Raw genomic sequence first — 15408 nt, 5'->3', positions numbered from 1 at the left:
CATGCTTTTTTAACCAGGCTTTTTTACATTGCAGCGCCTACATTTCTTAAAACTGAACAAGAAAAGAAAGAAAGAAGGGATGAATAAAGAAAAAAAGAGCAGCAAGACCTATTTACAATCCCCATTGCATTTAAAAGTAACTGAAAAAACTTTGCATTATAGCATGCAGAGAAAACCATACGCCACAAAATAATACTATTAAGAAAAAATGTTTTCTTTACTTACAGTTAACTTTCTCCCCTCTCTTCCCCTTGCAAAACATTTTTCCGAACATTAATGATATGAAGTGGGACATATACTTCAGAGTCTGCCAAATGTCCAGCAAATTCTGAAAAAGTACAATATTTCCAGATTTTCTTGTTCTGTCATATTTCACAAATATAATTATTGGATTGTAATCCCACATTAAGTTACTGGTTTTATTACTGTTCATTTCCATCTCCCATATGCTGTCTCTGCTTCATTTCCAGTGTACTCTGGATTCTTTTAGTCAACTCTCATGCTCTCTTCCTTATGTCCAACATTTTCCATTGAAACAGTGGACAAAGTTTCATAGGTGCAGTCTGTCTATGTTTGTTATTACCATAAGAACAAGAAACAGAATCTCCTTTTGTTTCACAGCTCACGCTTTGATGGAGAGACTTTTGTATTTCTTCCTTAGGATGTACTTAATCAAAAATGATTTTGTCCCTCCAGGGAAGAATACCTTGAATACAGCTGGGTACAGCAGTTTGAATCTCATACCTGCATTTCAACATTCCCTAAATAGCGGAATGAATGTACTCTTCTTCTGCCTGGTGTACAATGAGTAATCATTCTCCACAATCACTCTGCTGTCTCCCACTTTTAGTATTTTGTCCTTCTGCCCCAATTTTGTCAGAATCAACTCCTTCTGCTTTTAGGATTTAATCTTTACTATTAAAGGTCTAGGTTGCTTTCTCATAGCCAGGTTTGGAGCATACACTTAGTGTGCTCTTTCACCTTAACAGCTCCTGCTGTGGAATACCAGTCCAGTTGCTTATTTGTGCTATCATAAAATTAATGCAGTCTGTTCCTTTCACCTTCTCTGGTATAGCTAAAAATCTCAGGTTTTCTGTACATGCTCTGTCCTCTAATTTTATTATTTTTAAACATCTCTTCCTTAGCAGTCTCATTCATTCAGCCTTTTCTTCATTTCACCTTCTGATTTTTGCAGCTTTATCACCTCATCTGAATATTTGTTTAAAGCTTCTTCCATTTTTTTCTGCCCTTTTGTTGTGTTGATATACTCTGTGATGTTATGAGCTAGTGCCATCTGTGCCAGGGAGAGTAGGGCAGTACATGTGTACATATGCCGGCATAGCTATCTGGAATTTTGTAAAGGATTTTTTGTTATTTGACTATCACACTGATTTGTACAGATGTTTGAATTAAACATTTATTTGTAAATTTACTTGTGTTGAAAATGTGTCAACAGTAGGTCCTTCTGGACAGAAAGAATGTATGTATGTATGTATATTAGGTTGTATTGTTGTAAATGATCAAATATGTATGTTTTATAAGAGAACCCTGGGAGGGTCGAAAGTTTGAAATTGTGTCATACCTTTCAGATTTTGCCACAGATCTTAGCAAAGCTCTGTATGTGTATTGTACCAGAGTCAGGTGACCATATGTGATGTCATCCTCTAACCAGCATCTAGTTTCTTTTGAACTCTCACAGCAGCACTTTAGAATCTGACAGGAAAGATTTCCGACAGGATATATATCTCACACATCCACACAGACAGAGAAAGACATCATCTGACTTTTGCTGTGGTAAGACACTCAGCACACATCAGCTTGGCTTGCTTTAGTAAGGAGTCAGGGAGATTTAGTGAGAATAGTTTAGTATTGTTTTCTACATCTATGAAAAACTATCCAACTGTATTATTTTTTATATCTCTGTGGTTGGAACTCTGCTGCTTATTGTATTCAGTATTTTCCCATTTTCTGTTTTAAATAACTTTCATTGTGGCTGGTCCTTTAGAGAATACTTTTAACACCTTGAGAGTACTAATGCTTGTTTTAGTGACACTGTGGCCACTCCTGAAAGCCTTGCTGCTTTGTTCACACTCTACCATTTGTATTAGTATTAATTTTCCACAGTATAATTGGGTACCTTTGTAACAGCCTTACGGTAGCTGACTGGTGGCAGCATGATTACCTCAGAGTCTGGGCAGAAAGGTGTATACCTAGTAAATCTGTGCCAGCTTTTCCCAGGTGTGTATGAAACTCAAATATCCAAGTGTGTGTGTGTGTGTGTGTGTGTGTGTGTGTGTGTGTGTGTGTGTGTGTGTGTGTGTCAGCTCAGGGAGCTGCATCTGAAAATACTGTGCGAGTCCATATTTGCTCTTAGTGACCATCCCTCACCAGAGTCAGTAGTAAGGATTGAGTCTCCTTGATTGCTGGCCTGGAACCTGTCACATACTCCATCAGTGTTTTGCTTATTTTAACCAGGTCTGTGCACAGTTGTCTTATATCTTCCTCTAGGTTACTGGAAGTTATGTGTGGAGGTTTCATTGCTTTTTCTGAACAGATGTAGAACTTCCCCAGTCAGTGTTTCTTCCTTACCTTTTGTAGCTGCCTTTTTTTGTCCAGGTCCTCTGTATTTCTTTTTTCCTGGCATCCAGGCAGTACACTTACTAGCCAGTTACTGAAATTTACCCATAAACACGAAAGTCTACTGGCCTTCTCTGTTGAGTTTCTGTTTTCACAATGGGATATCTAAAGTTAAGCTGTTACCAATGTGCAGCCATCTTGGAAATCTTGAACATAAATATTTTGTGTACCCAACAAACTTGAGTGTGCTTATATAGGGCATTATTTTTACTGTCCTTTTTTATATCATACAAATGGTCATAAATACATTTCTGTAGTATGCACTCGATCTTACCTACATAACAGTTGCATGGATCACAGGAAGCTAGGTACACTCGCCCCATGCTGTTAGAATTATATTTACAGGTACACTTAAAATTATAATTGAAAAGTTTAAGTTCAATACCAACATAGATGTAAGCACACTGAGAGCACATTTCACACTTAGTTGTTCCAGACATTCCAATAGAACGTTCACACACTTTGTTCTCCCTTTCTAATTGCTGTTTAATATTAATATTTTTCTTGTAAACAAAGGCAGATTTTTCACCAGTTTTTGGCTTTATGCTTTATATGCTTTATGTTATAACATGAAAAAAATCCAATTCTGCTCAACCAGCAGTTTAATGTAGTGTGTCCCTGGACAGTATTTCAGCACCATATCTTTATTAAATCCACTGTTATTGAAGAGTATGGTATCGGCTCTTTCCAAACCAGTACCCAAAACAGGTTTGTGCCTAGTGAGTCTGTTTTTTAAAACTTGTCTATTTATATCCTGAAAAAGTTATAGGGGGGGGGGTAACCCGTGTCCTGAAACATATTTATCACCTTTTCTATTTCAGTAACTAAGACTTCTAATAACAGTTTTGATAGTCTAACAAGGTATTTCTTAATAAGGCGTTTTTTTTTCTTGTGCATTAGATGACTGCAATACATATTATAAACGGTAAGCCTACAGTCGACATTTGTTATAAAGTTTTTTGCATACAAATAAAATCCAGGTTATTAATACCCATTCTTGAAATACTGTAAGTGAACTTAAGAAATGGCACTGCGGTATTAATATGTTACGAATTCGTAAAATTCATTTTCTGTGCTTTGCCGCAAGGCAAATATGTCCTTCAGATAATAATGATAAAAACTACACTTGTTATAAAAAAAAAAAAAAAAAAAAAAAAAACAGTGGAAAAAATACATACCCTTTCTTAGTACCATAACACAAGGTTTGCAAAGAGAAAGGCACAGGCAGCTCCCATAGCTACCCCACTCACCTGCCTATAATACTGTCCTTCATAATATATAGAATTGCTGTTAAGTATCATATCCGTGAGAGCTAATATAGCTTGTATATCTGGGCTATGAAGAGACTCGCATTCATGCAATATCTCCTTAAACAGTTATAGACCTCCCTGATGAGGTATAACTGAACACAGGTTTACTACTTCAATGGTACCAAATATAATGGTATCATAATATTCTTGTTTGAGGTTGCCCAGGAAGGCCTAGGAATCCACTTATCATAAGGAGAACTTCACATACAGTTTGTTTGACTCTCCTGTAAATAAAAATAGCTGTGGAATTTTTTTTAGCCAGAAGCAACAACTGTAGGTCTCGGGGGAGGGGGGGGGCTGGCAAATATTCTCATAAATCTTTATCACTGGCACAACGGATTGTTGTTCTGTAAGAAAATTGTATACTTCATGGGAAATACTTTGCTGAGTTAATAAATCAAACATAATATCTATTTTTCTATATGCAATATTAATCTCATTTTTAGATAGCTTACTATATTTAGTGTTATTCAACAACTGAAACATTATACATGAATAATCAATATGACTCATCAGTACGAGCCCTCCACCCATGTCTGGTTTCATTATTCTGATTTTTCTGGTTGTTAACCAACTCGTTTAACATATTTCCTTCTTCTAGAGTTAAATTTGTACACCCAAAAAATGTTTAGATTCCTAAGAATTCCTTATGTCACGTTCACATAACTTTTCAAATATTCCAACAGCCGAATGTAGTGGGGGATTGTAATTGCCTTTTCTGACACAAATACCTTCCATAACCATATTTTCACTGTGGTGGTCAAACATAATACAAAAATTCAGCTTCCTAGCGAACATTTTTAACACTAAAATAACATCATTTAAATCAATAGCACTGTTAGGCACAAAAATAAATCCTTTTTCAAAAAGATCAAAGTGTGTTTCAGTTAAGGCAGTGTAATTAAATACATCAAAGCCATTCCTAGAAACTGTAATACCATCATTATGCTGCAGTATAGTAGTTGGTCTCAACATCTCTATGTTCTGTTGGTACCTGTCCCTATCCCTCTCAAGCATTCTCTCCTGTTGCTCAACAACCCTCTCCTGGAGGGTTGGGGGTATATCCTGACTGCCCTTGTAATTCTTGCTGGCCAGACATTGTGAATGAAGCAAGGGGTGAATTATTTTTCTTCAAAAAATAAATAAATAAAGGTCTGTGTCAGAATTGTTACCCAAGTTAGAATTATTCACCTAGGATGTACAGGAAGTAATTATTTTCCCCTTATTCTTACTGTCGGGGATAGAGTACACCAAATTGGTAGTATAGTCAAAAGCATCCTTCACTAGTTTCTTCAGGTTTTTCTCATTTTATTATCACAAACATGTGGCTCAATATTGTTAAATAACTTGTATATGTTTATGTTCAAAAAGCAAATATTTTGTAACTTATTATAGCAACCATTAATTTCATCAAACAATTCATTATTTTTAGGTTCATTGTCAGTGATAATAAGGTGCATAATCTTGCAACCAAAGTTATTAAAAAGCTTCAAGTATGTAGCTTGGAACCTTCCTCAGTACCATTTGGGTAGTGCCATAGTTGCAGACCTTTAGGGACATGTTTGTTTTCTAAATATTCTTTCAGACAAAGGTTATCCAGCTCTAAATTGTGATCACAGCTTAATTTTTTTCTTAGGATAGTTTAATTGAACCTGGAAACTTTTACCTGTTGTATTTGTAGAACATTCAAGCCAAAGTTTAGAAGTGAGCCAGTTGTTAAAATCCAAAATAGATATTAGCAGTATTTGTAGAAAACTTCTTGTTTGAAATCTGATGATCTGTGGTGTTTGTAAATAACTCTCTCTCTAAGAAATTCATATTTCCTTCTGTGTGACTGGAAGTTCAATTAACTTCCAGTAAGTCAAGGATCAAAGCAGAAGTGGATGACCACCTCCCAGTTCTGGATGGCATCTGAAATTCACAGTGGTTATCTAGAGCAGTGCTAGAAACAACAGGTTGGTTAAGGCCTTTTGCTGAAAGAGCATCATGCTCCTGATTTTCCCCTAGGAGAAGAGTGAACCTTCATCGGCTGGAAAGAAATAAATTGTATGAAAAGCTGTATCAACTTCATAAGGTCACCAGATAAAAACTTAACTTCTGCATTTTAATTGAGTATGCTGAGCAAATCCTTCATCATAAATAAATCCTGAGAAGACATTGTCAGTTTTTTCACCGGTAATCATGGGAAAAAAATGAAAACCAAACTATGTGCAGCCCCTATTAACCTCCAAAAAACACAGACCATGAGGAATTTCACAGGAATAAAATGTTTGACCACACTGGAAATATTTTTATACCTTCATTACCACACAACATGGTAGTGAAGTGCTTTCATTTTTATAGGCATCATCAGAAGTACCAAATACTTCCCATCACATTATTTCATACTTTCAAAATGTAGATCACATGTCAAAATCAACTAATAATATTCAAGACATTCAGCAAAAAATGTTAAATACATTATTTTGTTTGTGTCTTTCAGCTTTTCCTGGTTAGGGGTTGCCACAGCGGAACTGCGGTCCGCTAATGATTGGTAGTTGATTTTTTACGTGCTGAGTTACCAGCCCTGATGCACAACCTTCAACGAAGGTACGCCCATTCACGCATGTCTCCACGCAGAAGACGCTCTAGCTGAGAATTGAACTGAACAGCGTCCTACTGTGAGGCGACAGTGCTACAGCAGTACCACCACAATTACCAAAAATTTAATCTAATGCTAAAGTTATCCGAATACATAAATAGTGTTACATTGTAGCAGTTTAGAATAATGTGTGTTTGTGTTTATCAACAAAAGTATGAAAGGATCATAGGAGGTTGCTAGGCTAATGGCCTTAGGGTTCTTACAAACCAAGCCAAGTTTTACCATTATTTCTATGATCAACACAAGGCTTAAAAACAATAAAGCTTTAATAGGTAAGTGCTGTCATGCCTGTTGACACTTCATCAGACCATAAAACAGGTTCCGATCAGCATTTCTAATGTTGAAAACACTGAATTAAATCTCAGAAGAGCGAACTGACGGAACATCGATTTCTTTCCCAGGGAAAGAAATCGGTGGGCCGTCATCGGAGTTTGCTATTTCCTCCACTGTGGTGCGGTCTCGGACCTCCCCCTGTTGGGGGTGTGAGGGGTGAAGCCCTCCCACTTCTGCCAGTGTTTAAAGTATTGAAAAACTTTTTTTTTTTTTTTTTTGCACGGAACACTGATTTCTTTCCCTGGGAAAGAAATCGATGTTTGGTCAGTTCACTGTTTTGAGATTTCGAACATTTCAGTTTGATTAAATTGCATTCGGCATTTTCAGCATTCGATATGCTGATATAGACCTCATAAAACACAGTAAATCATAGCCTATTATATATAATATATCACAACCAATAAATCAGTAAAACAAACCATTTGATTTCAATTACAGTTTTAAAGGGAAAACATCATTTAAACTGAAACTTATCCGCTTGCATGATAATGATCCATCTCATCTCAGCATATTCTGTTTTGTTAACATCAACCCCTCTCAGATCTTTATCAATAAGTTGCAACACCAAAAAGTAAAATGAATTTGAACCGCTATATAAATTAACTCATTACATCTGAGTGAAGCCTCCAGGTGCATCTGCAGTTACCCCCTACTGCTCCTCTAGGCGTCAAATATTGCTTGTTCATATTTTCATTAATAATTCCAAAACTATGCCCTATATGAGGTATTAGAATATTTTATCTTGAAGCATACATGATGGCAAACACAATTGTATTGATATTTGACCTCTGTCAATGAGTATTTGTTAGAATTGTAAGGTGATAACTTTATTTTTTTAAAGACTCAAGCCACGCCCACTAGGAGTTAAAGGTACATAATCCAAAGAGCTGTACTGGAGGGAATGATGCTTGGCTAAAGCATTGGATGTTTTGTTTTTACGTACATCATATACATGTTCTAAAATATGTTCATTCAAGGAACAATTCATTTTCCTCTATATAAAAACATGAACAGGCAGTACAAGATGATAAATAAACTAAATATGCACTATTACAATTGACAAATAACTTGGGTATATACTGTTTGTCTGTAACCGGATGAACAAAATATTTCATAGGATATCTGCAGGCATTACAAGAATGGAATGGATATGTGCAGATATGTTCAGATAACTAATTACTGGTCTCATTTTGTTTATAACAGAGTTATGATTTAAGTAATTTGTTATTTTTAAATAAAGAAAAAATACTGCAAACTTCTGCACAAACCAAACCAATAAATCCAAAAAGTGCAAATAGGGAATTCCGGTTTAGATTGTACCAATTTTATTCCAAGTCCAAAAACACAAAAACACACTATTTCAACAAAAACATGAACGCCAATTATTATCCACAAGCGTTTTCGTCTTGTACTATAGACTTCATCAGATGAATGACAAATCTGTTGGTGACCTTTATATATAGTGTTATTAATTACGTAATCATTTAATCAACGTATAATAAGGCTAGCCTTTGAATAAATAAAAACACTTAAAACCAAGTTCTCATTTGTAGTTGTCATAAAAAGAACATTCCACAAAATGTATAACCATTATAAATTACATTAAAAACTATAAAAGTACCCTATTCTTAATTTCACAAATTGTAAACATTTCGTTTTTTAAAAAATAATTCATTTAATATATATAAAAAATATATAAAAATAATTAAATTCATTCTAAACCCGGCACTGTAATTTACAAGTTAGTTACTGCCATCTTGTGGCCACTCTAGGTAATGCCTATTTCATCCTTATAATTTGGCAGACCTTAATTTTAATAGGGATTTAATAGAAATAAAATCATTTAAACCAGGGGGCTGGTCTGCTTGTAGGGATACCTGCCACCATAATTCTCTAAATTCTATCGTATCCTCCCAGGGACCACCTCTAACATTGGTTTTGATTTGTTCTAAAACCATACATCCATAAGTAGCTTCTGGGCAATTTTTAGAATGCTTAAAAAGTGCATTAGTTTCTTTATTAATTGAAATTTCGTATATATGCTCATATATCCTTCTTTTAAGCATTCTTTCAGTTTTTCCAATATAGAAAGAACCACATTTTTTACACACTGCTAGATAAATTATTCCTCTGGTGTCACAGTTATAATATTCTGTAGTATAAACCCATCTTCTTCTACTTACTAGGTCTAAAACATATCCTTTGGCAAAATGCATAGATAACAAACTTAAGAAACTTTTAATGTAATTTATAATGGTTATACATTTTGTGGAATGTTCTTTTTATGACAACTACAAATAAAAACTTGGTTGTAAGTGTTTTTATTTATTCAAAGGCTAGCCTTATTATATGTTGATTAATTGATTACGTAATTAATAACACTATATATAAAGGTCACTAATTTGTCATTCATCTGATGAAGTCTATAGTACAAGACGAAAACGCTTGTGGATAATAATTGGCATTTATGTTTTTGTTGAAATAGTGTGTTTTTGGACTTGGAATAAAATTGGTACAATCTAAACCGGAATTCCCTATCTGCACTTTTTGGATTTATTGTTATTTTTAAAACAAAACCTGGGCTGATCACCTACAACCTGTTTGATTGTCTCATCAGCATTAAGAATGGCCAGTTCTTCTTTATCACATCACAAACCAGTGTAACATCACTGGAATAAGTATTGGGAACTCTGGTAATACTAGATTTTACAACAGGTACTTGTGCAGGCACATTACTCAAGTAATTGCTGGGTGAGAAATACGGTCTTTCCCTACTGTTTCTAACATGATGAACATCTTTAATAGGTTCATTAACATCATGTTTTTATAAAATTAATTGTTCCTTCAAGGAACGTATCAGTACGTAAAAACAAAACATCTAATGCTTTAGCCAAGCATGTGAATTTATATGCTGGTTCACATTAATTTTACTTTTTGGTGTTACAACTTATTGATAAAGATATGAGAGGGGGTGATCTTACTAACAAAACAGAATATGTTGAGAGGAGACGGATCATTACCATGCAAGCTGATAAGATTTTTGGCTTAAATGATGTTGTACCTTTAAAACCAGCATTGAAGTCACATACTTTGTTTTATTGATTTATTGGTTGTGATGTCTATAGTAGGCTCCAATTTACTTTATGGTCTGATGGAAGTGCCAAGAAACGTGAAAGTGCTTGCCTATTAAAGTTTCACTGTTTTTAAGCCATGCTGGTCAGTTCTTTTCTATTTTGTTGATTACTTGGCTGTGTTTGGACTTGCCTATCCACGTTCTTGCTTTTTGTACTTATTAGTGTGTCTATTTATATAATATCTGTGTGTACATTTTACATTTTAATTAGTAGATAATGGTATTTTGGAGTTGTGTATTTTCATTATACACTTTCTGTTTGTCACTAAATATAATTCTGACTTTCAATGTATTCCTGGGGTGAGACTGAAATTGGTCATTTTCCTCCCTGGAAAGTGTTGGCTAATTGGTTACACCAAATTGTCCATCTATGCGTTATGTTTACCCTTATATTTGTGACCTGGTTCATTGCTGAAAAGGGTTTGAGAAGGACCATTTCACTCGCCCAGTTAACTAATAAAATTTAAATTGTATTGTTGCATTTCAGAGCAGTTAAGACACCATATGGATCATCTAATTTTTAATGCTATGGAAAAGTATATTTAATTGTTTGTGCCTGTGTTTTTGTTTCTATAAGAATATGTTTTTTTTTTTTTTTTTTTTTTTTTTTTTTAACTCTGCAGCTGACCTTCAGCTAATTCCGATCCTTCTCCTCATTTGCTGGGTTTACCTAACCCCCCCTCGGCCTCTCCTAGATTTACTCCAATAAAGGTCAGGATGAACAAGGAGATTGAGGCACCCTGGGACAAAGTCATACTGCTTCTGGGGTGTTTTTTCCTACTTTCATTCCACTCCATGTATCCACGGCAGCATCCTATGAGTGAGACATGTAATGGGTACATCATGCCAATATGTACCTTACTTCCTCAAGGAGCTGGCAAGCTGCCCTGCCATTACAGTAGCTCTACACATTTGTTTCCACAGCCTCTGCCAGGGGAAATCTAACTGCACCGAGTGCTCTGTATACACACCATTCCCTAGTAGGACAGACAGATTTATCTTCCCATGACAGCACACTAGACACCTGAGTCAGTAATTGAACCTGGGACACCTACATTATAGTCGGGGCTTTTTCTGTCTGTGCCGCAGGGCTGATTATTTCATAAAAATAAGATGGGCTATTGACTTTTTTCTGCTACTGAGCCACTGTAATTATGATGTAACAAAGTTTCTGAAGACAGCCTTAGCATACTGTATTCCTGTCTCTGAAAGCTTACAGTCTGATACTAGGATCACCTGAATTCATGTCACACTTGCTAAAACATAGCTGCTTGATCTTTCACTTTTTTTTCTTACTTTTACTGGAAACTCACATGAATGGTTCTATTGCTCGTGTATGTCTTCTTACTAGATGGTCGATTTCACAGCCTCCCACAGAAGAAGAGGACAGGCTTTACACTCCCTCTTAGTAACAACTCTTTCTCCAAGCAGTGACTGCTAAGTGGGAATGATAATGTTTGGGGATGTGGGGGGCATATATGTAGATTGCAGGGGACATTTGCAGTTGCCAAGGGGTTGTTTGTTCCAAGTTGCACTGATTCAGGGATACTGACTAGAGCTTTCTCTGAATTGCATTAGCAGTGTGATTCATGCAGTGTACTATACTTGTTTTTGCACTAAGCACCAACTGTTTTACAGCTGCATCTTTTTCCATACCTCTGACTTGTCTCTAAATTTTGAGTTGGCCTTTTCTTGAATTTCTGTACATGTTGACACTGCATGTTGTGAACTACATCTGCTGATCGCACCCGTTCTCATCTACAGCTGGTGACCTTTAACAGTATTAAATATTATGATCATATCATTATAAAATCATTTTCCAGTTTTAAGTACTTATTTGATGTTCTTGTGTTTCACTGTTGTAGCCATCACATTTGGGTTATCTGCCTGTAGTTAGCCCTTAGTCGGCCTGAATACCAGAGTCTTGGGATTTCTGCTAAGTACTTATCTGTTATTCTACTGTAGGAACTGCATGCCTTAGGTTTTTTTTATTATACTGTGAGGGTTATGTACTTTAAAATAGTAATGTACTGCTACTTGATTTTTTTTTTTTCATTTCATCCATACTGGTACTTGTAAATGTTTTGTTTGTCTGCCATGTAAAATGGAATAATTTTAATGAAAAAATACAGACTGCATTCTGTTTTGGACAAAAAAATGTATTATTTCAAAAATGGAAGTATTGGATAATGAAATAGTACTGCATAGTATTAATTTGCAGTCCATATTTTCTCCTCTTCTTTTTATGAATGGCAGTCTTGGTCCAAGATCGAGCATTACCAATGTAATGGCCTCTTCTGCTGCCATACACATTACCTTCATCTTTGTGTGTCCGTAACTGCAGCAGGCACAACTGGTGTTACTGGACCAAGATAGTTTTTTCTCATCTCTGTGCATCTCTGGCCTCAGATGGTGCTGTTTGGTGTTCACCACTCCACTCTAGTGAAACAGATAGATGTTACTTGTTTCCTTGCTTGACCCTCTAGTCACAGTCTTTAAACTAACTGTCACAGATGGATACACTGCTTCATGCCAGCAGACTGTTATGCCTTATCTGACCTATTGTAACTGTGTTTAAAATGTAGTTCTACCACATTTCAGTAGAAGTTATTTAAATTATTTACATATTCTGTTTTTATCAAGGAAACTATTTCTGAAATAGAACAAGACACAGAGAAGCTAAAAACTGCAGAATGCGAGGCTAAACAGATGGCTTTAAAACTCAGTGAACGAATTAAAGACTTCCAGAAGGATCTTGAATCTTGCGATCAAGAGCGTAAAGAAATGAGCTTTAATCTAAAGGTAAGAGATGCCAGCTTATGACAGGGGATATTCCTTTAGCTTGGGAAGATGCAGAACAACTGGAAAGGAAATGGGACAATAAATAGGGATAGTTATAGTACTTCAATGGACTTGACTGTCTCTTCTTTTCTTTCTTTTTTTTTTATTTTCCTGTCTACATGTTTGCATTAATTGCTGTAAAATATATTTGAATAACATGAGTGCTAGGCACTTGGGATAATCTTTAAACAGAAAATCATATTAACAGATGTTTTCTGCCACCCTCCATTTTTCTGTCCTTTTCTGCTTGCCATTTATTCCTGGTGACCTTCCCTTCCAGCTGCCCTGCACTGTAACCCATATATTGGCTGGTGAGGCTCCTTCCAGTACATGCGATCTGGGCACTGTATACCCATACAGTCTTTCCTGGCTCAGATACATCTTCATAAGCCTTTAGGTTTTGCATGACACTGTTCATATTGTTAAATCTGAGATGATGCCCACTCATAGGTTCATAGGTTGGTACTAGGCTATCAGCCCTAGGGCCTATACAAGACTAGCCATAACAATTCCCTGGATATTTCTTCCCACAATATTTACTTCCCTGGACCCCTATCTAGCAGGGTGACTGACGTGATCCCCTTGGTGTATTTCCTATCTCCCATCCAATCGTCAACGTTCCTTTTGAAGAGGGCCAAGGAGGCTCTCTACTTGACATGTATGGGCAGTCTATTCCAGAGTATGGGGGAGTTTCTGGGTCAGGAACCTATTCCTCCAGCATGTTTTGTTCATTGTGATGACAAGGTTTCGATACCTGGAGCATGTGGCTCTGAGGGATTGGGATTTCTTTAAGTGTAGCATGTCCAACAACTCAGGGTTTGACATGGCCCTGCATGTTAGGCAGAGATCGCCTCTGAGTAGACGATATGCCACAGAGTATAGCTGGAGTTTTTTAGACGGTCAGCATAGGGCATCTGCTTTAGGCCTCTGATTCTTTTAGTGAAGTATTTCTGTGGCCTTTCCAGCTGTTGCAGATGTCTTGTGAGGTACATACTAAACTGGGCATTGTACTCTATAATGGGTCTAATGAGGGATGAGTACAGTGGGACAATGACCTCCTTTTTTCTGGATGAAAAGCCCTTAGTGATGAGGTGTACCACATAGAAGGATTTCCTGACTGTTGTGGCGATGTGGTTATCGAAGGTGAGACCACTGTCCACCTGTGTCCCTAAGTCTCTCATCACACTTTCGATGTTTAGTGTATTGCCACCTATGTGGTAATTCATGGGTACATGGTTTTTCCCAAAGGGGATAACTATACATTTCTTGGCATTAAGCTTGAGCCCATGGCTCTGGCACCAAGCATCTGTTTCTGTAAGGCCCTTTTGTAGAATATCCACATCATTTGGGGATTCAGTAATGGCTCCCAGTTTGCATTCATCTGCTAACTTTGTTAGCCAGAGTCCCTTAGTGTTGGGTTGTACATCAGAGAAGTAGATGCCAAACAAGAGTGGTCCCAGGACTGAACCCTGAAGTACTGTACTTGTGTGGACCTGGATTTGAAGTCGGCTACTTTTACAGTCTGTGTTCTGTCAGTAAGCCAGCTGGCAACCCATCGAGAGACGTAGGGATTTATGCCCAGCTTAGTAAGTTTACCTATGATTCCAGAGTGGGGGATGGTGTCAAAGGCCTTGGCAAGGTCCAGATAGGCTGTGTGGACTGCCTTACCCTCGTCCACAGCTCTGGAGACTGATTTGAAGAAGTCAATCAGGTTCAGAAGACAAGATCGGCCCTTCACAAACCCAAATTGGGTGGGGTCCAGTGTTTGAAGGTTGCCAATGTCTTTGTTTATAAGTTCCATGATAATGCGTTCCATGCCCTTGCAGATCAGGCTTGTCAGACTGATGGGACTGTAGTTCCCGGGATCCAAGGTGGATCCACCCTTGTGGAGTGGGATAACTGTAGCTGTGCCACCACTCAGTGGGCACGAAGCCTGAGGTGAGGCTATGATTAAACATGACACTTAGATGAGGTGCCAGTATATTTTGTAGTTATGTAGTACACAGCCCGGGATGTCATCTGGTCCCATGGATGCTGTATTCTCAGCTTTGGAGAGTGCAGTTTCTACCTGTGTGGCCATGATTACCGGAATTTGGCAATCTTTTGGTATTGAGATGGGCCCTTTAGGGGGTGAGAGGGGAGTGAAGTTGGCACTAAATCGATCTGCCAGGATGTCAGCAATATCCTTGGGATCAGTATATTTAATGCCTATCTGTTTGTAGCTCAGAGCAGATCTGAGCATTGCCATTTAGATTCTTGACATAACTATAGAATGCCATATTGTTGTCATAGAGTGTAAATATCCTCTTCAAGAACAATAGTAGCTCCTGCTAATAATTTTGCAAAAACATTATTGTGGTAAGGGGTTGGAGCAGCCATGGTACTACTATTCTGCTTGGTAGGAGCTCCTTGCATTTCTCCTAAGTTCTTTGAATGTGAGGTATGCAGCTCTGTATTATGCTTACTCACTTTGTGGTGTGTAGATATGTGCATAACCATACCTGTGAAGAAAT

General features: G+C 37.0%; 1 protein-coding gene across 1 annotated transcript in view; it reads left to right on the top strand.

The window, feature by feature from the left end:
• IFI35 (interferon induced protein 35) overlaps positions 1-15408 on the top strand; it is a 504650-nt gene that overhangs the window by 167904 nt on the left and 321338 nt on the right. The window contains exon 3 of the mRNA XM_044054662.1: positions 12698-12856. Within this exon, the coding sequence (XP_043910597.1) occupies positions 12698-12856 (159 nt within the window). The remainder of the gene's footprint in view (positions 1-12697; positions 12857-15408) is intronic.

Source organism: Protopterus annectens, chromosome 13.part0 (genome assembly GCF_019279795.1).
Source record: "Protopterus annectens isolate FY-2018-M chromosome 13.part0, PAN1.0, whole genome shotgun sequence".
NCBI lineage: Eukaryota > Metazoa > Chordata > Ceratodontiformes > Protopteridae > Protopterus > Protopterus annectens.
Note: the sequence above shows the minus strand (reverse complement) of the source record. Positions and strands in the feature narration are given on the sequence as shown.